Source organism: Electrophorus electricus, chromosome 7, assembly GCF_013358815.1.
Source record: "Electrophorus electricus isolate fEleEle1 chromosome 7, fEleEle1.pri, whole genome shotgun sequence".
In the NCBI taxonomy this organism is placed as follows: Eukaryota; Metazoa; Chordata; class Actinopteri; order Gymnotiformes; family Gymnotidae; genus Electrophorus; species Electrophorus electricus.
Window position 1 is genome coordinate 12,781,295 of NC_049541.1, and position 26,222 is coordinate 12,807,516.

General features: G+C 47.6%; 1 protein-coding gene across 3 annotated transcripts in view; it reads left to right on the forward strand.

Annotated features, from left to right (window-relative positions):
• Positions 1-26,222, forward strand: part of tbc1d22a (TBC1 domain family, member 22a) — an 86,777-nt gene that overhangs the window by 18,359 nt on the left and 42,196 nt on the right. The window contains exons 6-10 of one of the 3 annotated variants that reach the window (XM_035528306.1): positions 3,971-4,099; positions 5,745-5,807; positions 6,493-6,558; positions 9,516-9,630; positions 24,769-24,875. In XM_035528306.1, the coding sequence (XP_035384199.1) occupies positions 3,971-4,099; positions 5,745-5,807; positions 6,493-6,558; positions 9,516-9,630; positions 24,769-24,875 (480 nt within the window). The remainder of the gene's footprint in view (positions 1-3,970; positions 4,100-5,744; positions 5,808-6,492; positions 6,559-9,515; positions 9,631-24,768; positions 24,876-26,222) is intronic. The other 2 variants (XM_035528308.1, XM_035528307.1) reach the window with 2 other exon arrangements.

Genomic DNA, 26,222 nt, shown 5'->3' on the forward strand with positions numbered 1-26,222 from the left:
ACATGGTGGTAGTTATGTGATGATATGGGAATGCTTTTCTGCGTCAGGGCCTAGATGACTTGCCATTTGTGAACGAAAAATGAATTCTGCTTTATACCACAGAATTCTTGGGGTGAACATGAGGTCATCTGTCCATGGGCTGAAACTGAACCTTAGTTGAGTTATGCAACCATGCAAAGATCCAGAACCCAAAAGCAAGTGAACATTCTAGTGGCAAGATAGAAATGAAAGCTTTGGAGTGGTGAAGATGGACTCCAGACTTGAACCCAGCAAAGCTGCTGTGACCGGACCTGAAATGTGTCATTCATGCTGTAGAACCTAATCAAGCAGGTCTGCAAAGATGAACAGCCTCAAGTCTCTCACAGTGTGAAAACCTGTGATCGACTTACAGAAAGCAGTTGGTTGATGTGTGCTGCTAAAGTGTCTCACAGTGTAAAAGTCTGATAGACTTACAGAAAGTGTTTGTTTTTGATGCTGGGTAATGCTAAAGTCAGATCAACCGGTTATTAAGTTTTAAGGGGACGATTCTTTTCTCACATGGGTAATATGGGCTGCTGGATTAATTTTTTTTATTTAATTAAACACTAATGTAAAAATGTGCTGTGTTGCGGGTGATCAGGATACCTGTTTCCTGGCACTGTGGGCGTGGTGTGGTACCAACAACACCGAAAGGATTAAATTCACAGATGCATCTCACCTGTTAGCTGTTTTCCTTTGTTCACTTCCTGAGCTGAATTTTCATGCTTGCAGTTTTCATTTACTTTTCAAGACCTTTCAGGCTTGAGTCAGATTTTGTGACACTGTGATTTTTGCTCAGTCCATTCCTTTTTGATGTACTGGGAGTGACATTAAACTAGATCAAGGAGACAAGACTCTGATTGTGAATTGTCTCTATAATCAGGGCAAAAAAAATCCTGTAAAAAACCTGTAGTTTTAATGCCCATTTTATTTCACCAAAGCCTTTTTTTTTTTTTTTTTTTTTTTTTTTTTTTTAAAGCATGCGACTTCTAAACAAGTATACAAATTTGTATACAAATGGTCTAAGTTACCAAGTAATGCATCAAAAAATGACCTTGTGTGATTTAATGCTCTCTTGGCATATAGTTCACAAATGGCTTCCACAGTTATTTTACTGCAGTGCTGGCTTCAGCTGGTCTTCACCCTCTCCCACCCAGACTCTGCGCTGCGCCTGCCGCTCTTTAATAAATAAAAGGACAGTCCTGTGCAGGTGATTAAATACTGTTTTCCATTTCGCTAATATGGCGCTGACGCCTTTGACTAATGGCCCGCGGTCCGGGAGCAGCTGCGAGAGGAGCCGTGCGCAGAGCCGCGGCCCAGGCATGGCTCTTGTTGGGACGCGGGCCCGCCGCCCAGGCCTCCTGGTGCCCGCCGGGCCTGCTGGGAAATGTGCACGGCGTCCTGGCTCTGTCTCGCCATAGACATGGCACATTTATTACCCGCCTGTTGTTGCGTGCAGCCTCGCACCTGGGCAGGACCGCGCAGGGCAGCTCCCTCACACTCCAAGGCAGCAGAAAAGCCAAGGCCTGCCTTACTGTATCTCAGACCAGTGTGTGCGTGTATGCCATTTAAGCTTTTGACTGCTCCTACACAAAAAAAAAAACATAAAAAAAAAATATTAAAAGCTATTGTTTTTTTTGTTTTTTTTAACAACAGATATTGTACAAGTCACCATCTGTTGGACTGGGTGCATGTTCATTCTAAGAATATGAATGAGGAAGACATGGTGGAACATATGGGATGTGTATGGATGTGAGTGGGTGCACCTACATGTATGTGCTTTTTCTAACATGTTCTCATGTGAGCACCGAGCACCTGATTGACATTTTAATTCAGTGCGTCTAACAATAGCCTGATGTAAATGTGTGAACGTCTCTGTCAAAAATCCACTTATTACCTTACACGTTATGCAAGATGAATGTTTGTTTCTTCCAGACAGGAAGCTTGCCCCCCCCCCCCCCCCCCCGAGTAGTTTTCTCTCTCCAGACAACAGTCCCCTCGATGAAGTCCCTTATTACTTTGCGGCTGTATTGGATACACCAGCTGTATTAGGCCCTCCCCTTAGTCATTGCACTCCTGCATTTTAGATCCAGTGCAAATCTAAAACTCCTCATCTAAATAATCAACGCGGTGTGGCGCATGGGATTCCTACAACGTGGTGTGGTAGATGGAGGTTGGATCTGTTAGCAGAATTGGAGATGGACGATGGTGGAGTCATGCCTCAGCTCTGCCCACACACACACCTTCTCTTTGAGCAAATACAATTAAAGCCATTGTTCTGCACTCACCTTAAACCCCCCCCCCCCCCCATCCTCAGAGCCCTGCCACCAGTGTTAATCAGTAGCTCTTTCCTACTGTGGGAGCACCCTGAAAGATCTGAGACCGCAACATAATACATTTTCAGTTGGGCTTAATTACATGTACATATGCTAATGACCCATGCCCCTGCCATGAATGCTGCTGCTTGGCACACATACATCTTGTTGCAGAACTTGTCTGCATGTGGGGAGTTAAAAAATGGGTACGCAGGATAGCGTCTCCCGTGATAAATGGATTTCCACGGCTCTGGATTTCCATGCAATCAATTACTTTATCAAGAGACTTTCTTTTTCGGGCGCAGACATCTGCTGTGCTCTCTCTTACCATGCAGTTAGAAAGGAATGGGGGGTGGGAAGGGAGTTTTGCTTTTTTATCGCTGATGGATACCAGCACAGTGAACAGAGGGAACTTTCTCCCACTCCGCACCAAAATGTGGGACTGTTACTCTTGAGACTAGTATTACGTGTAACTGGTATAAATAACCATCATTTAGGATGTTCCATTGGGGGGGTGTGAGTTAATCCTAAGGTATTAGTGACACATTATTTTGTTCATTTTGTTATTTACATTATATAGTTTAGCCAATGAATCTGTTCACGTCCCTATTTGTGAATGGAGAGGACACAACAGTATTGGGGCAGCAGAGCTTTCTGGTGTTTTACAGTCATTCTTCAGCAGTGGTGTTGATCTGGGTGTGAGTATTACTGCCGTGGTGCCCATTAGTGGTTATCCCTCTTGGGCAGACTTATAGTGTTGACCCTAATGTCCCTCAAGGCCTATAAGTGCAGCCTACAACAGGGCCATTGTATGTGTCATTATACAGCCATGTTTATCCTTGAAATCTGGAATTCCCTTTATGGCTGAGCAACTAATTTGCTTTATCTTATATTGGTTAGTATTTTCAGTGTTTTCTAGCACCAAGCTAATAGCATTGCACAGCAGTTTAATTCTTACAGTAGTTTTAGCTTAAGAAAAAGCCATATGAGGTCAGTAAAAGAGATCCATATGACATCCTTTATTTTTATGTTAGTTTTACAGTGAACTCTTCAGAATATTTTGTATATTTTACTGTTACATTATTTGGACTCTGTTTTCTCTCTACTATGTAATCTGTCTTTTTATAGATATTAGCCACACTAGGGTAATGTTATTGTTGTAGTTATAATTTGATTCCCAAAATAAACTAAAATTGCTTAATGACTTGTTCCTTTTTGGTAATGTACCAGTTTTGTTGACACTGTTGTCTGTGTTTTGGGTGGTTCAGTTGAATCCATGCTTGGTTTTAAAAAGCTGTACTAGGCTCTGCATTACTTCAGTCTGATTCTTTAAGGCGTGTTGAGCCAGGTGTGAGCCACGCACCTCTTGCTGGCTGTCTCACTCGAGCCGAGCATGCTTTAGTGAGCTGGGAGTTGGAGTAGGAGGAGGGGGCAGGGGTGGGAAATGGGGTGGGCGTGGGGGTGGTTGACCCAAGTCAAATATGGGTGCAGTACGTAGCCGGCACACACTTCAGAGGCTAATGTGGTCCGATCGTGGATTGATTAGGAAGGGCGTTTTGGCTCACCTTATAAAGTGTGTGTGTGTGTGTGTGTGTGTGTGTGTGTGTGTGTGTGTGTGTGTGTGTCGCTGTGCTCAGGGCTACCTGCCTGCCAACGCAGAGCGTAGAGCCAGCACACTGCAGAGGAAAAGGCAAGAGTACTTTGGCTTCATCGAGCAGTACTACGACTCCCGCAATGATGAACATCACCAGGACACCTACAGACAGGTAACGCTGCACCTGCACTCTTAGTTATATGTACACACACACACACACACACAGCCTCTCATCCAGCCTTTACTACAGGAGTTGCCAGGTGGCTGAAGGCATCCCAAACTCCCCCTATAAGCACAATCAGGTTCTGAGGATTTTGTAACACGCCTACATGTACTCGGTGTATAGATTAACACAGGCAAGCTGCTTGGTTTAGGGGTTCACTGGTTGTGCTGTAGTGAAATAAGGATCCTAAACTATATGCCACCTTAGAATAATTCACCTTAAACATATTTTAGCTTCTGTGAGTGTCATTATTATTGGTAAGCGATCTGTTTATTTAATTTTTTTTTTGTCCCCCTTTTTATTGAACTGAAAATTCATTCACTTTATAGTGTGATGTTTTCAGTTGCTTCCTTCCACATACACACACAAACGCGCGCACGCACACACTCTCACACTCTAGAACAGGCTGCTGCTGCTTCCCCGGGAAAATCACAGCCTTTCACAATGAACCGAAAATCACCCTAATACCGACAGCAGAACAGCGGCGCGCCTCCGTATCTCCGCTGTTCCACCCTCACCCACACACGCCGGGATCGAACCCCTCGCGCATCTCAGCGCTGGAGATCCAAACCCAAGCCTCCTCCGCGCGCCGCATGGACACACGGGGAGTGCGCTGCACACAAGGGCGGGCTCACCCTGCAGTGGGCGGGGTCACGGCAGGACTCCGCCCTGCAGGGGAGTTCACGGGCCACTTGAAGTTAAAGCCCTCCTCTTTCCCAACATCAGGGGGAAAGTAGATCAAATTTAGGCAACCAAACTAAAAACATTTACACAGTTTTGTGAGCATTTTTTCTTTCTTTTTTTTTTTTTTTTTTTTAAGTGTTTGTTAGAGACATGGGAGCAAAACTGTGCATTGGAGTCCAGCCCCCCCAAACACCCCATGTCCTGGTATGCTAATTTTTCTGCACCAGGGTGCCCTAGTGACGGGGGCGAGGCAAGGAGTGCTGCTGCTGGAAGCCAATTGGCTGCTCTCTCGCCAGGTGGGAGTGGTGGCAGGCTAGTCCATTTGGCTGTGTTCCCAGTAACACAGTAACGCAGTAAACACAGTAACGCAGTTAACGCAGTAACACAGTAACACAGGAGTATTCATGAATCAGTGCCACAGACATCCATGCTCTTGATAACAGAAGCAGTATGGCCGTAGAAGTTTCAGTAACGAACCCTAAAATTGGTGTTGAACTTTCTCTGAAAATCCCCTGTAGTAGTTTCTGAATTTTGGTAGTGCCAGATCAATTATATATGCAGAAAAGGCAGACTCCAGCATGCCTTCCCTGGTTATTACACTCAGATTGAAAATGTATATGTGAAATCTATTTATTTATTTATTTACAGAACTTTTCTGACAGTTTTCTCTGGTGTATTTTATCAATTGCAGTATTGAATGGTGAATTTCCATTTGTGTCTGTGTGTGAGAGTGAGTTTACATGTGTGCTTGTATACATGTTTGTGAGCGTTTGTTTATTTGGCTGTGCAGGTTTGCATCTCTGTGTTTGAATTTCTTCTCCCATCACCCCTGTCTCCTTGTCTCCCAGCGAGTGTGCCCATATCTCTGTGTATATGCATGCGGTCTGTGTTTCTCTTTCTGCGTCGTCAGATTCACATTGACATTCCCCGGATGAGTCCGGAGAGTTTAGTGCTGCAGCCCAAAGTGACCGAGGTAAGAGGCAGGATGGAGGGGCAACACCAGCGCAGAGCCGCCCGCCCCCTCGCCCCAAGCTCGCCCGTCAGTCAGCCTGCGGCATGTCACTCAGTCATCACCTGCTCAGTGCCATCTGTCTTTCGTGGCTGTCTCTCTCTTCCTCTCGCTCTGTCTCGCCTGTCTGTCTGGTCTTGTGGCTGGTTCTGAGTCTCAGGCTGGAACTAAAGGTTGGGGACACAGTGTCTCTTCTGCTTGTTCACGTGTCAAAGCAGTATGAAATGGTCAGGGCTGGCTGTTCTGGAATATTCAGCAGAGTTTTGCTGTTTTTATTTTTTGTAATATTTAAAAAAAATATATATATATATATATTTACCCACATACATAAATACATATTTACCATTTTGAGGAATTCAGATTCCAGTAATGAATAAATTCAAAATAAATAAGTGTACAATAAGCCTGCTTATGTACCGACGTGTTGTGCACAAGCAGTGAGCTGTTGAACAGAGCTGGTGGAGCCACTCTGCACTGTGGTTAGTTGCGGAGAGCCCAGTGCCTTGGACTTGCTGTCTCCCACCAGCTCCCAGCCTCACTCCCTCCCTCCCTCTCTCTCTCTCTCTCTCTCTCTCTATTTAATGGCTGTTCTGAATCCGTCCTAACCTGCTTGTGCTCCTTTTTGTCTTTTTTTCTCTCTTTCCTGCAGATTCACATTGACATACCAAGAACTAATCCCCTTATTCCTCTTTTCCAACAAGCTTCTGTACAAGAGGTGAGACATCAACACAGCCCAGTCCACTCACCTTTACGCGCTCTCCTACGCCCGCTCGCCTGTAGTGCCAGACCTGCTGCTAAACCGGCCTCTCCGTTACCGGCACAGCCATGCACTCGCCCACGCGCGTCCACGCACCCTGCCACGCTCGAGCCGTCGCGAGCCACGTTGCATTAATGAGGGAGAGTGCTCAAACTAAATGTGCTGTACACACGTTTCATGCTGTCGCGTGGGATGTGTTTCCAAGGAGCTAGCTGAAGGTGGGCTGTTTCGCTCTCACGCGCGTCAGACCGGAGCCGGCACTCCACGTCCCTCGTCATCACCGCTTGGGGGGGAACCTCGCCCTGCGTGGCCGCCGTGGGCGGGATCTGGTGGCAGGACGGCTGAACCAGTACCACGGGCAGCCTCGGGTTCTTCGGATTCCTCGTCTTGCTTCTCCTCATCGTTCCTCCATCTTTCTCCCACCTTCTTTCGGTTTGCTGCCTGGTTTTTGGCTCCGTTGCATCTCGGTCTTCTTTATTCTCTCTCTCTCTCTTTTTTTTTTTCTCTCTCCAGGCCTGCCTCTAGCTCATCATTACCATGCAGCAAAAGTAACCCACCATGAAAAATTTATAGACGACATAAGCTGATCTGTGTTATTTAGACACAGGAGCTGCTTAAGGCTCGTGCGTCGTCCAGCAGACAAGTGTCGCCAGCGTTTGAAAGGGTCAGCAGATGGGGAGTGCCTTTGGGAATTAGTACTGCGCTGCCAACAGCAGTCTCAGAACAGAGCGCGTATGCTCTGAGGTAACTCATATGCATCTCAAGTGAATAATTTAAATATTAATGTTAGCCTAGCCGCAATGCTAGAAAACATTAGTGACAGAAGAGGCTGCAGCCATAGCAACAAAGTGGAAAAGTTCAGCAGTATTGATTGCTCCTATCATTCAGTCAGACTAAGTGACAGGACTAATGCCTGTGGCTCTTCAGATTGGTGAAAAGATCCTTCTGATAGCCACAAAAAATGTCATTTTGGCATAACTTTTTGTCAAGCGGCACTTGTCTGCTGGACTAAATATGAGTGCTTATGTCTCAGAACAGGTATTTGAATCAATGCCTCCTTTTAAAGCCGTTTTAAGATTATTGTACTCTGGGGGCCCTGTGCTGCCATTAGGCCTCTTGGCAAGAGATGGATAAGCATCAACTTAGATAAGCAACAACTTCCTCTGTTGTCCCAGTTCATGAAAATAGAATCTGTGAACATTTCCACACGTTCACGTAGGCCAACAGCTGGTTAGGAAAAGGTTTCTTTATTCCTACTCCGTCATGCGACAGAAGGTTTTTCTTCCGGAAACCGTGTGGGTAGCTCCCATGTGACTACCCACCTATATTGGACTAACTCCTAACATCACAGATGCCCGTGATGGGACTGCTCCGTGACCTCTCCATTGGGTCGAGGCCGCAGCCTGCATGCTCACACCTGCTCCCTTTCTTCCACACCATCGCTCTGGCCGGCATGCTAAAGAGACCTCTTCACCTGTCTAGTCAGCGCTCCAACCGTGATGCCCCTCCAGACTCTCCATTAGCGTCCGGAGCGACCTGCCACTCCGGCACAGAAGGCGGGCCAGCTAATGAGACGCAAAGCAGGTTCTCACCCTCTGCCGTGTGACCTTGGCCATCAGGTGGTGCCGTCCTCTGCGTTGGAGCTTGCCCCGCCGAGCTTGGTCGATGTGTTATGGCCACGAGCGAGTTTCTCTCTGCCTCGCCTCTCCTTTCCTGCCCTTTACAGGAATTAGTGCTTAATCTAAGTTGCAGAAAAAGCATCGGTGGGGATAAGCAAACCGGGCACGTAAGGCCAAGGGCTCCACACCGCAGGAGGCGCTCAGCTAAGCAAATAAACGGATAATGTATTCGATCTCGGCTCCTCAATACACTCTGGCTGGCCATTGATTTCTGCTGCCTGGTTTAGTGTCTAATTTCCAGTCTGTGATGGGCTTCTGGAAGAGAGTGAGAGCTGGCCATGAATCCCAGAGGGGAAGAGGGGGTGAGAACGAGGGAGAGAGGGAGGGAGGGAGAGATGGAGAGAAAAGGGAGGAGAAGAGGAGACATCAGACTTGTGGAACAACTTGCGTTAACACGCTTCCCCCTCCCTCTTTAACACCCCCCCCTCCTTTGACAAACAGAGCTTTGAACATGACAGGCAGCAGAATAAGACAGTGAGCTGTGCTGTGGTACCGCGCAGCCTTGATCCCCTGGCCTTCTCAGCCAGCCGTGAGTGGCATGTTCACGCGGGAGTTGACGTGTATGGGGACGTCTGACGATTCCCACTCGCACCACACATCACTTCGGTGTCTCAGACATGAGAGGGGGTCCTTACTAAGTGAGATTTCGTTTGCCTTTCAAACCCCTTTTAAATCTGAGCATGTGCAGTAAAACAACAACAAAAAAAGCACCTACTATGTTGACTGTAATGAAGATGGAGGTATTTGCACAAAAACAAGAAGCAAAAAAACCTTTTTATCCATCAGATGGGAGAATGTTCACAAAATATAAAACAGAAAAGTGGTAAAATACTGATAAAAATAGAGGAAACTTTGCCTAATGTCTTCCACTTTATTAAAAACAAGATAACTTTGCTTCAAAGGCGGACGTTCCAGACAACTCTCGACCTCGTAGCCAAGCTCCACCGTTCCTAATCGCTGCATGCAAACTTCCAGTACCGCGTTCCCACTGCTCCGTCCCACTCGCACCTTCACCGCCTGCTCCGTGGAATGTTATGATGCTAATTACTCTTGAAAGCTTAATTGATTCTCTTAATTGATTGCTGGCTATGTGCGATTCTCTCCATGCGTTTAATTAAAAGCAGCCAAACGGGTGACCTTGCCGCACGGGAGCCCCGTCACGCATTGTGTACTCGTTCGTTGTGGCTCTACCGCTTTGTTAGCGAGTGCTCTGATTGGCCCCTGCTTGTTCCGCAGATTTTTGAGCGGATTCTCTTCATCTGGGCGATCCGGCACCCAGCCAGCGGCTACGTGCAGGGCATCAATGACCTCGTCACACCCTTCTTCGTGGTATACGTCTTTGAGTACATTGGTAAGTCATCAGTCCCTTTTTTTTCCCCTCCTGTTTTACAGTTCTAGACACATAAAAGCCTTTTAGTAATGGTTGTTGGACTTGACAGACCCCTACAGTACCACTGGTGTGTAAACTCACATGGAGTTCATCGATTTGCTGGATTTAAAAGCAGCAAGCCGTGAGTAGTCTGCTCAAAGAGTGCGGGCGCGTGTGATCTGTCACGCGGCTGAAGTGAAAGCAAAGCGTTTAAAGGCACCTAAGATGTAACCCGTAAATCTCCACAACTTCCCGCCACAACGTATAACACACGCCCAGGGTTAGTAAGATGAATAATGCCATCAAGGTAATCGGCATATAATTTATGCCAGTGTTTGTGTTCTAAAACGCTCCGAGGACGACTTCACTCATCCATGCCTTTCGCAGTGCCAGAGCTGCGTAGCATAACAGTCAGGGGTCAGCAGTGGGCACAGACTAATGAGCTAACCCCCGCCGTAGCAGCGGATGTGCTGGGGCAGGGTAGCACTGGGGCAGGGTAGCACTCTGCTAACCAGGGCAGGTGCACACTACTTGCGTCTTTTGATCTGTTCTCCCTGCTTACGTGAGGCCCATAAGCCGGTCCGCAGGTGCCCCATCCCAGGGGTCCGACTTGCTGGAGGGACAGGATGTGGCGGACGTGGGCGACACTACGGGCAGCAGCTGTTTGTGCGCTGTAGTGTCTTGGCGCTGCCGACTCCGCTCTCTCAGACGCTGGTCTGATCATCAAAGGATCACGGCGCCGGCTTTCTCCAAGGCCTTCGAGCACTGATGAGCGTCAAAAGAGCTCCAGGCGGCTGGAACCTTCAAACGCGCCGCCGCCACACCTTCCGTGTTGGTTTTGAAGTACTGCTTGTTTTCGGGGTTTTCTATTTTCTTTTCCTCCCTCTCTCACTTGTGTGCTACAGGTTCGCTGAGTGGTGGAATGAGACATCTAATTACGACTTTGGTTGAAAGCTGATCCTCATCTGTCGTGTGTGTGTGTGTGTGTGTGTGTGTGTGTGTGTGTGTGTGTGTGTGTGTGTGTGTGTGTGTGTGTGTGTGTGTGTGTGTGTGTGTGTGTGTGTGTGTGTGTGTGTGTGTGTGTGTGTGTGTGTGAGTGAGACCAAAGAGGTCTGAATATGAAGGATGCTCTCAGGGAGGTGTGACTCCTCTCCTTTTCTGTCTGTCTGTCTGCTACAGACAGGTTCTATTAGAGTGGATATGGTGGTCTGAACCCCAACTCCGCTTGACAAGTCCTAACTTTGAAATTCCGCGGGGCTCCGTAAGCCACGGCCCCACCGTCCCACGGCGGCTCTGACGCAGACTGGAGGCTCCTGGAGGCCCCGTTAAAGTCGGGAAGCCCAGCGAGCCCCTGCACTGCACTCTCACTGTGAGGAGAATATGTCTGCCACACCTCCACCAGTGGTGGGAACAGCCCACCAGCCACTGAAGGCTAAAGAGTCCTCCTGATGTGAAGGGAGCGGCTCGCTCATCCTCTCGTGCAGTGGAAGTTGGTGTTTTGATTTATTTAATTTGTACATTCTTATTTCCCTGGTTTTTCTTTTTCTGACCGAAACGCTCGTTCCGTGCCCGTCCAGGGACGTCGCGCACTGCTCGCTCACCCGCCTTCCCGCTGACATGCGCCTCGCGGCACGTTGGCTAGCAAGCTGCACGCCGAAGGCTGCCTTCCACTTCCAGGATGCTTCAGTTGGGGCCGAGGAAGAGAGGGAGGAAGAGGCCCGCGGAGCGGCGCACTCCTGCTGCCGTGCTGCTCCCACCGGTCCTCGGAGCCTCGTCTTCAAAATCCCTGTTTTGAAAAATGCACGGTGACAGGATGTAATTTCCGCCCAGTTAGGCCTGCTGTTTGCACACTGCTGTAAGGCTGCAGGATAAGAATGCAGATTGCACGCTCCCAGTAGAGGCCTGTTGTGAAAGTCACAAGTACACGGAGATTTTTTTTTATAGTTTTTTATGTTTAGGTAAACTTAAATCTGTGGCAGATTATTAAATTAAAATATTTCCATATTATTTTTGTTATAGGCCCTTTCAGTCTTTCTAAAGCTTCCAGTGCCTCCTCATAGTACCCACATGAGCAATATTTGTATTCCACCAAATATGGAATGAACGATTTTCAAAGAAGCCAGCTGACTCAAGCCTTCACAAACAAAGTTTCCGTGCATTATCAACAGCAGTGGCAGACTGGGCAAATATTAGAAAAAGGTATGCTAATTAGTGTGCTTTTAGGAATATATTTGAATAATAAATCTTAAGAATTTGTGCACTGATTATGTGTGTGTGCATATGTACGCAGCAGGCCCACTGCCAGTTTAATTGAACAGAGGCGGCGGGGTTTCGGAACACCACGTGCTTGCCGCTTGGTTTCTCCTCAGCCCTGAGCAAAGCGGCAGCACAGCGCGACGTCTGTCGGCACCGCACCTCTGCCGACTTTGTGGCGGGTGGGTTTTGAGCCCGGTCCTGATGTGGAGGGACGTGCTCTTATCCACCTGTGGACGGTCCTTCCATTTGTTCTATTCTTCCATTCCGATGAGGCTAGCTTTCCTGGCATTGGCTCTTCCTGCTGCATATGCAAATAAGAGTTATTTATGGCTGACCTGCTTAAAACCAGACACTACCATCAGACGTTGCCTCCGAGTCGCAGCCGTGCGTCATCGCTCATTCCTCCTTTAATCTGAGCCCAGACTGAACTGCATCTCTTGTCTATTCTTGTCGATATTCTTAATCTGCGGCGTTGGCCTGTATTAAAAGCGGCCTTCGATTCACACACGCACACCTCCGCCTGCGATAGGTTGTGCGGTTTATTTATTTATTTTAGAGGCTTTCTACTATCTTCCTTAACCTGTTTCAATTATTCAGGCCAAAACAATTTTCCCATTAGGCAACATTAAAGCTTGATAATTAAAGGGGATGAGTTTGAGGGAGCGATATGGGCTGCCTTTTAATGCGGCGCTGTATTGAACAGGGAGGAGATCTATATTGTAATTTGCTCTGTCCAGATGTATGGATGCCCCCAGTGTGAAGCTCTAGAGGAGAGCCGCGGTTGCTTGGCGCTGCCTGTCACTGGTCATCAGCACTGGTTTGCACGGATAATTAACGAAATGTTTCTCGGTTGCTGTTACTTTCAGCGCCGCCAGTGCTGTATGGATGACTCAGGACTTGTCCTGACAAATGGCCAAAACTGCTGGTTGTTAAGATGACCAGTAATTGTGGTGTCAGTCAGGGTTGAGTAGCCACATTGTAGGCCTGCCTGCTATTTTCAGCGTCTCCGCTTGTGCAAGACCTTTCTTTGTTGCCCTGACAACTCCCGCGCTCGCGGCTTTTGCAAGGCTGAGAAGCTCTTTCTTCTCCAGGCACCAGTTATAGCGCAACACCGTTTGCCTTCGCTCCCCGGCCAGCACCACTGAGCCTCGCGCTTCGTCATCCAAGTGCTTGTCCCCTTATGCTGACTGAGCATTTTAAAGTAGTGCCGGTTGCCTAAGCGTGTCTTCTACACCCGATCAGCGGAAGAGACAGACGGCGTTTAAAACGGTGATGGAAATGCGAGAAACGTCCGGCATTGCTATTGCCCAGCGTGCGGAAATTCTTATTTCAGTGCGCACGGCCGCGCGATTTATGACCGGTTAAGGGATTAGCTTCGCATGTTCCACCCAGCCACGTCCCAGTTTCTGGACACAGATTACAGCGTTAAAGCGGCGGTGTCTTCGTTGAACGTTCTCAACGCCGAGCGTGCGCCGAGGAAGTGAGTACACAAGCAGGGAAAGAAATGCTTTATTCAGCCTGGCACTGAACGTCTCCGACTAAATGCACTAATCACCCTTAATGTGAAAGTGTTGAGATAATGTACCCAGTTGAAATCCATGAATATGGAATTGTGTCAGTGTGATCAGGCATCATTGATGGTGGGGGGAGGGAGAGGGGGGATATGAGGGGAGGGGAGGCAGGAAGTGGAGCCTCACTGAGATCTGTTGGAATGTCTTCCTCACTCCGCATGAGAGGCCCCGTGGAGTTCTGTCACACTCACCCTCAGAGCAGCAGCAGACCGGCAGACAGCTGGTGACGCGGGAGTGGATGAGCGTCTGTTTGCCCGCACTCTCCTCCATCCCCGCCAGCAGTCCACACCCAATCTAACCTGCCCTTTGACCCCCCCCCCCCCAGTCCTGACTCGCCTCGCCTCGCCTCATCGGCGGCACTCTTCGCTCTGAAGTGTGCCCTGACCAAGAGCCACAGGCTCCCCCAACCAGGGAATCGAATGCTTAGTGGTGTGTGACACATCGGCGAGCCTTTAATGAGTACGGGTTTGTTCGGATTCCTTCGGACCGGAGAGGCGAGCCGGGTGCCAGTCTCACTGCCGCTCTGATGAGCGCTCCTGATTTGCTCTAACGAGTTGTTAAGTGATTGCCTCGGCAGGTCTCCCGGCATTGTGTGGCGGCTTGCTTTTTTTTTTTTTTTTTTTTTTTTTTTTTTGCGCGCTTTCCCTTTTTCCCTTTTCTCCCCCGCTCCTCTTTGCATGAGCTGCCCATCGAACGGCGCCGTCTGCCCTGCGCTCTCCCAGCCTCGCCTGAAGAGCCAGAGACGCGCGCAGCTGAAAGGTGTGATTAGCAGAGGCGCGAGCCGCCCAGCGCCTGTAAAGATGTTGAAAACCCGACAAAGTGTTTTATCTCTTATCAGCCTGTCAGGGGGAAAAAAAATGGCTAATTTAATAACAGCCATTAAAAGTCAAAAAATGTCCTGGAAGTAAGACTATAGATTATAGCTCCCTCCCCCCTCCCTACCAGTCCTGTTCTAGCTTTATTCAGGCTTTGTTGATGAGGTTCCTGCCTGCGTCTTATTCATGATTATGATTATCCTGGCTAAATGTGCAATATGGTTTGAAATCTTTGCACTGACCCGTGATGAATGCACGATCCGAAATGACGCATACATTTCCTCGTCTTTGAATGTAAAATGCATTCGAGCAGAGAATAATTCATAGAAATTGTGCTGTCACCAAGCCATTCGTTTTCTCTGAGTAATCGCAGAATATTGAATATTTTTGGATCTGGTTTAATTACTCAGCTATAAAAAGCTATAAATTGAATTTCTGCATAGATCTCTGCTTTGAGAAATTGCTCTCTGCTCATCTTCACTAGTGAGTTGTGTCGTGCTCGTCTTAGCACCGTTTGCTGCAATAAAAAGTTTGTCTGTTTATTGTAGAGCTCATTACGTTCGAGGGCGTGCCATGTACTCGGCCCCACATAAATGTATTCGTTACGGTACCAAATATTCTGTACATTATTTATCAATTTACAAGGGTGCAAAGTGCAATTAAATTGTGCGACCGTGCCCTTAATGTCTCATTACTGTAAGTCTAATGATTTCCCTCAAACTGCTGAGAACTGCAAATTAATTCCTTAATGGACTGATCCAGGCTCATATTTCACAGTCTGGGAAACTTTCTTGTCTCCTCTCTGGCCATTAGTGCGGCTGTCCTCGGAGGCAGAGAGAGGTCCGAATGGACTTTTCACCCACTGCTGAAGTGGCAGAGTGTGCACGCACGTAGTCACGCTCGCGTGTCCGGCTGGCCTAAAAGCTTGCCTCTATGTACCCCAGTTCCCTGTTCCACATGTCTGGTGGTGGATGTCTGAGTGCTCAAGACTCAATGCTGGTATGATCTGGATGCGTGTAAGAACTGCCGGACTGTCGGCTATCCCCGTGTGAGTGAGTGTGGGAGCTGCAGGCGGGTTTGAAAAGCCAAAAACACAAAATTAAATGTTTTTGTTTAAAAAAAATAATAAATCAGCATTGATTAGTTTGTGGTCTTTGTGATTTATTGGTATTAATCATGATCAGTAGCGTCCTAATTAAGAGATTTGTGTAAAATGCCTGGCCATATGTTTTAAAGCATTCATAATTATTAAAGGCTTGATACTTAATATTACACAAATGAATTGAAATTATTTAAATTAAATTGGGGTGGAGGCCTAAAGGAAAATTATGTTGCCATAAAAATTATGGAAAACTATGTTGCCATAACAGAACTTCATCCCCCATCCAGTTCTACCACTTCTTGGACTATAGCTGAATTGTGAACAGCATGCCACCAATTTGGCGATTATCCATGGCTTATCCATGCCAACACCGGTATTATGTTCAACATGTTTGCATTGCCTGATAAATTGCTTAAGTTGTGTACAGTTTAATGCATGCTGACATTAAGTTTAGAGCATTAGAAAACTAGGCAGGATTGGGTTTTGGATGTTGACCATGTGTTCGAAAAGCAAAGCACATTCCTATTTGAAGCCCGGCGACTGGTGTGGCGCAGTGGTAAAACCGCACAAGAACAGTTGTTCAGTGCAAAAATAATATTTTATTCATTTATTTCATTTCTATTTTACCCATTGGAAAACCCAGGCCTATTATGTCTGGCATAAGTGTATTAAAATCTGTAAGCTTGCCTTAATTGATGATCACCCCCTCCTCGGGAAGTGTCGTTTATTGGAGTCCTTGCGGGCTCTTCCTGAATGATCGGAGCGTCTGACTCTCAGAGCGCTGGAGCCGTTCGTTCCTACCCCTGCCAGAGGCACTTTATTCGTTACTTCCACACGATGATCTCTATAAGACAGATCAGTACCTTCCGTCTCACGCGATTCCACACTTGCATTATAATTACGCGTGTAGCTCTCGCTGTTCTGCCGCGTAAGTCGCCTCCCGTGTTAATTATCCATACTTCCAGTTGCACCTCTGTACAACCGGCGCGCCACTCGTTAGCCACTGTGGCGGTCACTCGCGTCCGTCATGAGGAAGAGCGCAAGGTGCTGCCGGAGGAACCCGGGTGCATCAGCATCCTTCTCTGGGGTGCTGCAAGGCGAGGAGGCCCATCCTTCCTGCACACCCCCCCCCCCCTTTCCACCCCGCGGCCTGGCCAACAGAGTGCATACGGCGGGGCCGCGTGGCGCTGGACATCAAAAGCAGTGCCAGGTCCTCACAGCTGGCCGCGCCCACGTGCCACGGTGAGCTTGTCCACAAGCCCCTGCATGCAGGAAGCGGCCGCAGGCCGGCAGGAAGAAGTGGTGGGAGTGAGCTGGGAGCCTGGCTCCAGATGGAGGGATCTGCACCGTATGGACATCTTCAGTCTTTTTCCTTAACTCCCTATCTTTGACGTACTCTCGAACGTTGCCAACAAGGCGAGGCGGCGAGAGAACAGTAATGGAGATGGCAGCTTTCGTTCCCGCGCGCGCCTCGGCCGGGCCCGCGACGTTCGGGCGCTCGCTGAAACCGCAGCGTGTGTCTGCTGGTAAGAATGGCGCCGTGCTCCGCCCATGCATATATGCTCACAGAGGGCCGCGTGCACATACCACTCTGAGAAGCAGGACACCCGCGGCACGTGCTAATTAACACACAGCGGAGGAGCAGCACGCCTCGGCGTGTCCCCCGGGTCAGGCCAGGTGTCCCAGTGGCGCTGCGGCCCAAACGAGCTGTCCTCAAACCACCAGTGGCCTCCGCTCCCCCAATTACCGCTCCCCAAACATACGGCCATGCTGCGTTCAGCACACTGGCACCTTCCATCGCTCATGCGACCTGTACTGCAGTCGAGTACAGTTGTCAACCTTGGGCTTGGTTGATGATACCATGTGGGGTCAGTATACAACAAAAGAACTTGTATCTTACACTGCCATGCACAAGGCAATTTTCCAGTAACCGAAGCATGCGCAATAAATATATTAAATATATTTTCTCAAAAATGTGAATATTGCTTTGATTTGGTAGTTGTTTGCTACCAAAACACACCCTGTTTTCTGCAATCAAATCCTCTCATGAAAAGAAAATAATATGCCTTCATTAAGAAACTAATGTACAGCACTGAAATATCTCTTTTACTGACCACATCAAGCCCCGTATTTGATTCTGCTGCATTTGTCGTTCTGTGCTCGACTGTACGTGTGATGCAGTGGTGCACTGTGCACACACGCTGCCGCCAGCAGCGCTGAGAGCCTCCGATGTCACACACAGGCACTGCGGCTGTGGCCGGGACTTTCTGCATGCTGATTTTCCCACCACTCATGAACATCGTCATTGAGTGCCGGGGAGCCAAATGCCTTGTATGGAATTTTGCATTCTAATGCATTTGCTCAGTCTGAGGGATATGAAAGGTTAAGCGCAGTCAATTCTAGAGACAGCACTTTTCACTTCTGGGATTGAGGAGTGCATTCTGAAATGACAAGAATAAATCTAGAGAACACAACAGAAAAAAAAAACTGTGTCCAGATGACATGGGTGTGGAAATCACTGACTAATTATATAGTGAGTAAGCACTAAGCTCTTTAAAATACACCTGATTTGTCTCTTTTAGATATGGGCAGTTTTGGGTATCTTCTGGGATTACTGTAACCTCTTGAAGACTGTGTAGGTGATTTAAAGATAAAATAATGTATGGATCCAGCATTTGTGATCTATGATGTCTCTCGGAAGTCCTTAGGCTGTTCGCATGCATTCTCCCTGATAAACTTATACCTGATAAACTTAAATAAACTTAACGGCTTTTTACAACATAATACTATGATCGTTATCCTCCCGGTTGGTCCCATAAAGCTGCAGTTTCTAATGTCTGTCACTGAAAGATGAGGTTTTTTTTTTTTGTTTTTTTTTTTTTGGCGCCATACATCTAATGCTGATCCTTGAGATCTCTGATGTTTGCTTGCTCGATTTCTGCCAAAAAGTCAAGGTGTCATCATTTTTACCCCCGAATTTTTATGGTAGGCATAGCTGAGCTTAGTCCCGCTACCAGCGACAAAGTCGACTGTTACTGTTTTTCCTGTCACAGGAAGTTTCTCAGTGTCCTCAATGGCAATTAAGCCCTGTCTTGTCTTTCAGCACATGTTAATCAGTGGTATTTCTTTCCAACCCTTCATCCAAGAGAGCGGCACAGAGGGGCGCTTGTTCTTCACTCACGCTTTGTATCTTATCATAAGAGCTATTCAGCGTTGTGATAAAGTCCTGTTTTAATTTGTGCTTGGGAGATTCAGTGCCAGTGGAAAAATGAGACTACTGTCGGCGCTCTGTCAGTCATATTGTCCGGGTCCACGTGAGCCCTCTGCGTGACACCAGATTAGCTACACCTCGTGTGCGTTATGTCCTCTGCGCTGCTAGTCTTCCCAGCGCTGTGTGGCACCAGGGCTGGGCTCTTGTGGTCGATACTGCACACGTCTCTCAAAGAAGCCAAGACCCTTCGCCGCTCGGGCTTCAAAGAGTACAAGCGTCCGGACGGCGAAGCCCCGTAAACGCCACTCTCAGTCAGCGTGGACCGAGGTACCCGTCACATGCGACCCCATCGGAGAGCTTGGATCGCATGAGTCGTGTCATATGCAGTTGCCAAGACTCCCTGGCTAAGCGGGTGTGGAGTTGTTCCGACATTCACGCACCGATTTTGTTAAGCACAGATGTGGTGGTGTAGCTCAGCGAGTGGTTAGCACTCTATTCCGTGTAGAAAGTGTGAAAGAAGAACCCAGGGCCATTTTGCCAGCTCTTACTGGGGGCATGATGGGTGTGTGTTTCAGTCTTTCCATTTTTCTGTTCCTAGGAAAATGGGGGGGGGGGGGATGAATATATATATATATATATATATATATATATATATATATATATATATATATATATATATATGTATATATATATATATTAAAAATTTATTTATAATACAAATTTTTTTTACATTATACATTTTTTAAACATGGAAGTATACCTAGAGTGCTTGTGATATAATAGTCCACCTGCACATGTCTCAGTAAGACTGCAGGATGTAGGCTAGAGGTGGATGAGCGTGCGCGTGTTGTGTGGAGACTCTGTCTCTGCTGTCCCCTCTACTGTTTTTATATGTACCGACTCCATCATCTTGTCTTCATACAGCTGATGTGTCTCCATTGGCAACCGCCAGCTTCCGTCCTGATCTATTTGGATAGAGGGTGTGATTGTGAGCTCACAGGGACAGGAGGTTGAACACCAGAGAAGCGCGTGTTGATGTGCACTAGCCACTCATGCTGCGGTCTGTGCTTATGGGACACAGTTAACAGCCTTTGCTCTCTGATTCTAAGTCTAAGCCCTTTGTCTGTGTGGTCCATTTGAAGTACAACAGCTCTGTGGGCGTGGTAAGAAGAGAGAGAGGATGGGCCGTGCTACCTGGCGTCAGAGCGGTCCACTGAAGCTGTTGTCACCAGCCCTGAGTATTTGTCCCAGTCCTGAAAATGTTATGATGCTATGATGTTGCAATTCCCCTGCTTACCACAGGAGGTGCTGTTGGCTTGTGCTGAAAGCCCAGCTCCTTTCTGTCTTCATGTTTTGTGATGAGTAAGGGAGGGGCTAAGGCGCTAAGATGTTGGACTGTTTGAGCATTCCCACTTAAAAAGGCCAGTAGTTCCTTACGCCAGCCCTAAGACACACACACCCATAATGCCACTAGCATACACAGGCCTGAGTCCTGAACATAAGGTGATGGAAGAATGGTGATAATTTACATAATACTGAAATTCACTGAAATAATACAAAGAAGTTAACATAGAGAAGTTTAATTGTGGGGAGAAAGTAGAGTAAGGAACAAACAATATTTAACAAAATACAAATCCTTAATAAAAGCTAGTTTTGACAAAGTGATAAGTATGTCAGTAGCTCTGAGGGTTTCAGAGCCCTCATTCTGAAAATGTTGCCAATCCAGCACTTGGATCCATAGTACCTAAAAGATGACACCCCCCCCCCCCCCCCCCCCGGTCCCCCATTCAGCCCGGTGTGGCATACTGCTGTTTAATAATCGATAGGATCTTGCAGGATTGTATCTGTTTCACTACAGGTAGGTTGAGAAGGGCAAGTTTTTTTTTCAGTGCATTTCAAGTAAAGAAGGGAAAATACCACAAAGACACTTCATCCAAGAATCTTTAAAGCAATTCCAAAAGATACAGGTAACCAGTGAAAGGATTTAAGAGTGTGGTCTGAGCCCCCATTGTGCTGAATGTCAGGATTCTGACATAAGCACTCTGAACTTGGAAACCTGTAATGGAGCTCTTTGGAAGGCCAGATAAGAGAGTATTATAGTAACCATGTCTAGCTGACACAGAAGTGTGTGTGTGCGTGTGCGCGTGTGCGTGTGTGCGAGAGTGAGCTTGAGTGTGTGTGCGTGCGTGAGCGTGCGTGAGCGTGTGTGTGCGTGTGTGCGTGTGTGAGTGTGTGCGTGTGTGAGTGTGTGAGTGTGTGCGTGTGTGCGTGTGTGCGTGTGTGCGTGTGTGAGTGTGTGCGTGTGTGAGTGCGCGTGTGTGAGTGTGCGCGTGTGTGAGTGTGCGTGTGTGTGCGCGTGCGTGTGTGTGTGTGTGCGTGCGTGTGTGTGTGTGTGTGAGAGTGAGCTTGAGTGTGAGTGTGTGTGCGTGCGTGTGTGCGTGCGTGTGTGCGTGCGTGTGTGTGTGTGCGTGCGTGTGTGTATGAGTGTGCGTGCGTGCGTGTGTGTATGAGTGTGTGTGTATATTTCTCACTGCTGGCAGTGGCTACAGTGTGACAGACTTTATAGAATGTCACAGCAGTGAGGTGCGGGTCATTTCATTAGATGGTCACTACATTATCAATGATCACAATTAACAGAAAATCGAAAGAGAGAAGCTTTTATGTGGTTATAAAACAGGAGTAAAAATTTTTCATACTTTGGAAAATTTCATGTTGAAGTCATTAAGAATGTTCAGAATGTTAATAGGTAGGAGGTGAAGAGTACAGTTAGACGATCTCAAGAGTGATGAGTGATGAGACCATGTGTCCATTCTGGCTCCAGGGGTCCGGCTGCTCCAGCAGGTTGGGCCTGTGCGTTTTGCTCGCCTGTGTAGGTCAGCCTAGCTGCCCGCAAGATCAGTTTTATTTCACCCTGCCCTCCGAGTGCAGGAATCCGTTTACGACTGAGTTGCTGCAAACATTCGCATTTCAGTGACGCTCATCTGAAGCGCATCAATCTTAAAGCGTCTTTCACCCACACCAACAGCGGTTGACGGCAGCAAGCAGCAGCGTCTCGGCTCACCCAGTTAGTTCAATTGACGTGCTGGAAAATAAGGCTTATATTTCCAGATCTTTCGGCCTATCTCCCTCACTGGTTCTGTTTCACCTGTGTTCTAATTAGGTCTGAATAATTTCTAGGCTAAAATATTTTTCAAAACTCATTTCATGTTCCTGCTGAGAAGAACACAAGTGTGGTGTGAGGGGGAAAGAGTTGGTTAATTTAGGTGCACGAAAAGAATTTAGCTTTTATCTTTTTTTTTTTTTTTTTTTGCAGTCTTTCTCAGAGTAGTTGTACTGTATTCATCCAAAATGCTTTGACTCTTCTTGCTTTCCAGTGTGGCAACAGCATTAGCACATTATATGTATGTAAAATTAAAGCTTTCATCCAGATTATCACACCAGGAGGGTGTAAGGAGGGATGGAGTGCACAAGAATTATAAAGGTTAGTGCGGAATCAGGAATAATAGTCCACTTTTACAGCAGATTAAAATATCAGAGGAGACACAGGAATCAGAATTTCATTGTCTAATATTTGGTGGCTCTTGATGCCTTAACCATGTGCTGTGACCAGGTCTAGGATATGGCACTGTTAATGAGCATGAGATCAAAGGCCTTTATTGGCCTTACAAAACCTGTTGTCGTAGGATCTGTGATGCACCCGTAAGAATATTAAAACCTTCTGTAATTAAAACAGTGAAAATCAATTAAAATCCTAGACAGCAGTTCCCCAAACGGGAGACCTGTGGTGTGTCTAGGCTGGTGATGGATAAGGTTGTGAGATCAGATTGATCACTGTTGAAAGATCCTACAAAACGCTCCTTCATTCCTTAAGGTTGCTGCTTGTAGCTGTCGCTGGTGACACGCTTTAAGACTGATTTGTTGCAACTATTTCAATTATGTTTGGTCAAAGTACATCAGTCTTCAATATATTCCTGCATTTTGAGAGCAGGTTGAAGTTGCCTGTAAAACTGACCTTGCGGGCAGCTACACACAGGTGAGCCAGACACACGGTCCCAGCCTGCTGGAGCAGCCAGTCCCCTGGTTGGCTCCAGGTACTGGAACCGATACGGGCACTTGAGTTGGGGAAGAGTCAAAGGAGTCCAGCGGGTGAGGGGAAAATCCTGGCTGCCGCTTGGTCATTACGTGTCTACGTATACAAGAAAAATCGGCAGTCTCGTGGCTTTTTAGAATCAGCACTACACACTGTAGCAACAGCAGAGGAAGGATTCTCACAGCATCACTTTCATGATTGTTGAATGCATAGTAACGGAGACCTAGAGACTGTGGAGCCGGTGAACCAGCATCGCAATGTGCTCCAAGTCAGTGAGCGGGCACAGCCGTCCTGCCGTAGTCTGTATGGCTGCAGTTCCAGTGGCACTAGCTGCCAGATTGACGAGCTGTATGGTTAGTGATTTATGTTCAGGTGAAGTAGGCCGAAAGCCGTGTTTTGAGGCAGTGAGGGTACCACCCACCATCCCCAGTGAAGTGGGCCATGGTGGGCCGTGGATCTCCACCAGCTTATTATGCCTGGTTTGATTCCAAGCTCAAGAGGCTGTTGCTGAATGGTCAACGTTAAACAGTGCTTATTGCCGTTAGGGCTATTATTTTTAATTACATTTCCCAGGATGGCCGTTTAAGACTCTGGCTTAGTGGCCCACAAGGTAGACTAAAATTAGTTTCGTCTTAGCACCTAGTTCATTCCAGTAAGTTGACAGTGACACCTCCGTGTTGGTGCAGAAATGATTGTCTTTAATTTGTTAAAAGGTGGGAAGTCTTTGGCATCCTTTCCTACCGGCCCACAGCGATCCAGGCTGCCAGACAAGGCACAGCTAGCTGGGCTGAAGTGTTGAGTTCAAATGGAAGCAGCTTTGAGAAACTCAGTGCACCCTGTTCTTTTACTCCTTTGTTGTAACAAAGAAAATGTTCCATTTTTAAATGTTTATATAAAAGTGATAAAAAGTCAGTTCCCCAGCCTGCGATTTCCTGGAGCTCCTCTAAACATGACTTTTGAAAGCGATTCAGGCGTGTCTCCCAGAGGATGACCTTTTCTCCGAGAACTGGAGGCCTGTCAGCGTCTCGTCGTCGTGGGGAGAGGCGCTCCAGCCGTACGCCGCCTCCGTAGCAGCAGACGAGGCAGGGAGCAGCCTCAGCTGAACCCCCCGCACCAGGCTGTAGCCTCGCCGCTTGGGCCCCGGGTGACGCATCCGAGACCCGCATCACCGTCGACTCTGGAACCGGGAGCGCTGGCAGCTCCTCCCACCACAAACCCCCCCCACCCCCACTGCTCCCAAATCTCCATCTCCCGCCAGCGTTCCAGCCCCGTCAGAGTCAGAGCCTAGGGCTTCTGTCGCCGTTGCCAAGGAGACAGAGCAGTACTGGCAGCCCCTGCCATAATAAGTGTGTATGGGCACGTGCTTGTATGGGTGTGCGTCTCTGTGTGGGAGAACTTCTGAGCCCCTCACAGTTCTCTGTTTTACCTGACTTGTGTGTTGGAGCTGCAGTTTACTCGTCATCGGGAGATCAGAAGAGAATGCAGAGCACAGCTCTGCTAATTGCATTAATCAACTTCTGCTGTTCCTAACACCTCTGTCTGTCATGTGTGTGAATGCTGTTCCACACCTCTCTTATTTATTTATTTCTCTGTAACCTGTCTGTGATTTGGTTTTATGGTAAAGCCAATTAAGCGGTGTGTCAGGAAATCATTAATGCTTGACACCTTGTCGCTCTGTTGTGTGAACAGCTTCACAAGTAACGACAACATTTAATTTACTTTTCCTGTAAACTGATGTAAACAGACAATAAATACTGCTCGTGCTTGGGTCCCTTTTAGGCTCAACATAAGCGACCAAATGTTCTTTTCTTGGCAGAATGTGGTAGGTAAGATTTGGCCAGATGCTTCTCAAATGCTGCGCGATGCCTTCTTCATTTTGCACCATTAAACGTGCGACCCCGACATTATGTAGCGTGAGGCTCTGTGTTTCATCCATCCAGTGGTGGGACCCTATGTTAAACCCCACCCTGTTTCTCTGCCCATCTTATTTGTTCCCTCATTTACTCATTTTTCTCTCTCTCTTTTTCTTCCTCTCTCCCTCCGCTCTACCTCTTTTGTTTTCGGCTCCTTTGCAGAGGAAGAGGTGGAAAATTTCGACGTTTCCAGCTTGCAGGAGGAGGTGCTGCGGAACATCGAGGCTGACAGCTTCTGGTGCATGAGCAAGCTACTGGACGGCATTCAGGTAAATTGATTCCCCCCACAGCCCACCCCCGCCCCCCGATGGCCACTTAAATTCACACTGTTTGTGTGAATGTGCGTACAGAGGGCGCTCTGCTGGGTGAGACGCACACTTTTTTGTGTGTGTGTGTGTGTGTGTGTGTGTTTCCTCTCTACTCACAGCAGCAGTGCACTGAGAGTCCCAGGCGTGAAGGTGTTCTGTCCCTTTCTCTCTTTCTCTCTCTTCCTCTCTATCTCTCCCTCCCTCCCTCGCTCCAGGAATAAAGCCGATGATGAATATTCTCACTCTGCACCGCAGGCAGAAGCAGCCTCCTTACCCACAAGGCCTGGCGGTGTATAAAACGCCGCGAAATGTTTGCCTCTCTTGTTTCTAATTGATTCAAGGCCGTGAAAAACACCAGCGCCGTTTTGGCTGCGTCCACGTGACGTGTGAACCTGCGCTCGCTGTCTGGCGTGAGTGTGGCGCTGAGGTAGCTAGTTGCTCAGGCCTGTCTGTTGGCTCTGTCTGGTATTTTGAGCACCGTGACCCAGAAGGCTGTGGAAGAGTCCCGTGTGGCCAACTTTGAAGGGTTTTGTCTGGTTGTTGTTTTGTTTTTTTTGTTTTGTTTTTTTTGTTTTTCCCCCCGTTGATGAAAGAGTGTGTAATTACGCTTGGGTGTTGAAGTGTTGCGCGAGAGAAATGGACTCTCTCTCTCACTCTCATCTTCTCCCTTTCTGCCTCCCTTTCTCATTTTCTCCCTCCCTCTTTTTCACAGATGTACACACACACGCGCGCGCGCACACACACACAAACACACACAGTCCAGATGACAATCCCCCACACTTGGAGGTCATTTGTATTCGGTGAACCACCTCTCTCCACTGCCAGTAGATTAAAATGCACTCGGAGCCCAGGACCCTTTTGTGCTGCTTTGTCTCTAATTACTACAGTAATTTGTGTGTACAAAGCGGATTCTCATAGGCGCTAATGACTTCCTCCGCTCATTGTTTTCCTCACACCTTCACACACTCAATGCTAATAGCACGCAGCATTTGCTCACAAGTTGTTAGTGTTGCCTGTTCCTTTTCTCCGCGCATGTGTGTGAGTGCAAGAGCGTGCGTTTCAACACCTGCAATCACTCGTCATTTTTCTTGTGCGCAAACTTCAGTACTTTTTCAGCAAAAGGTTCATTATAAGTGGTCTCATTTTCTCTCTTTGACAGTGTGATTTCAGTCCTTTGTGTAACCCTAACAGCAACAGTTCATGAGAACCGCTAAAGAATTACAAGGCATAAAATTAAATAGAATGTATTTATCACTTTCACAATGTTCAGAGGCATATTCTATACACAGAATTGTTGTCTTTGGCTAC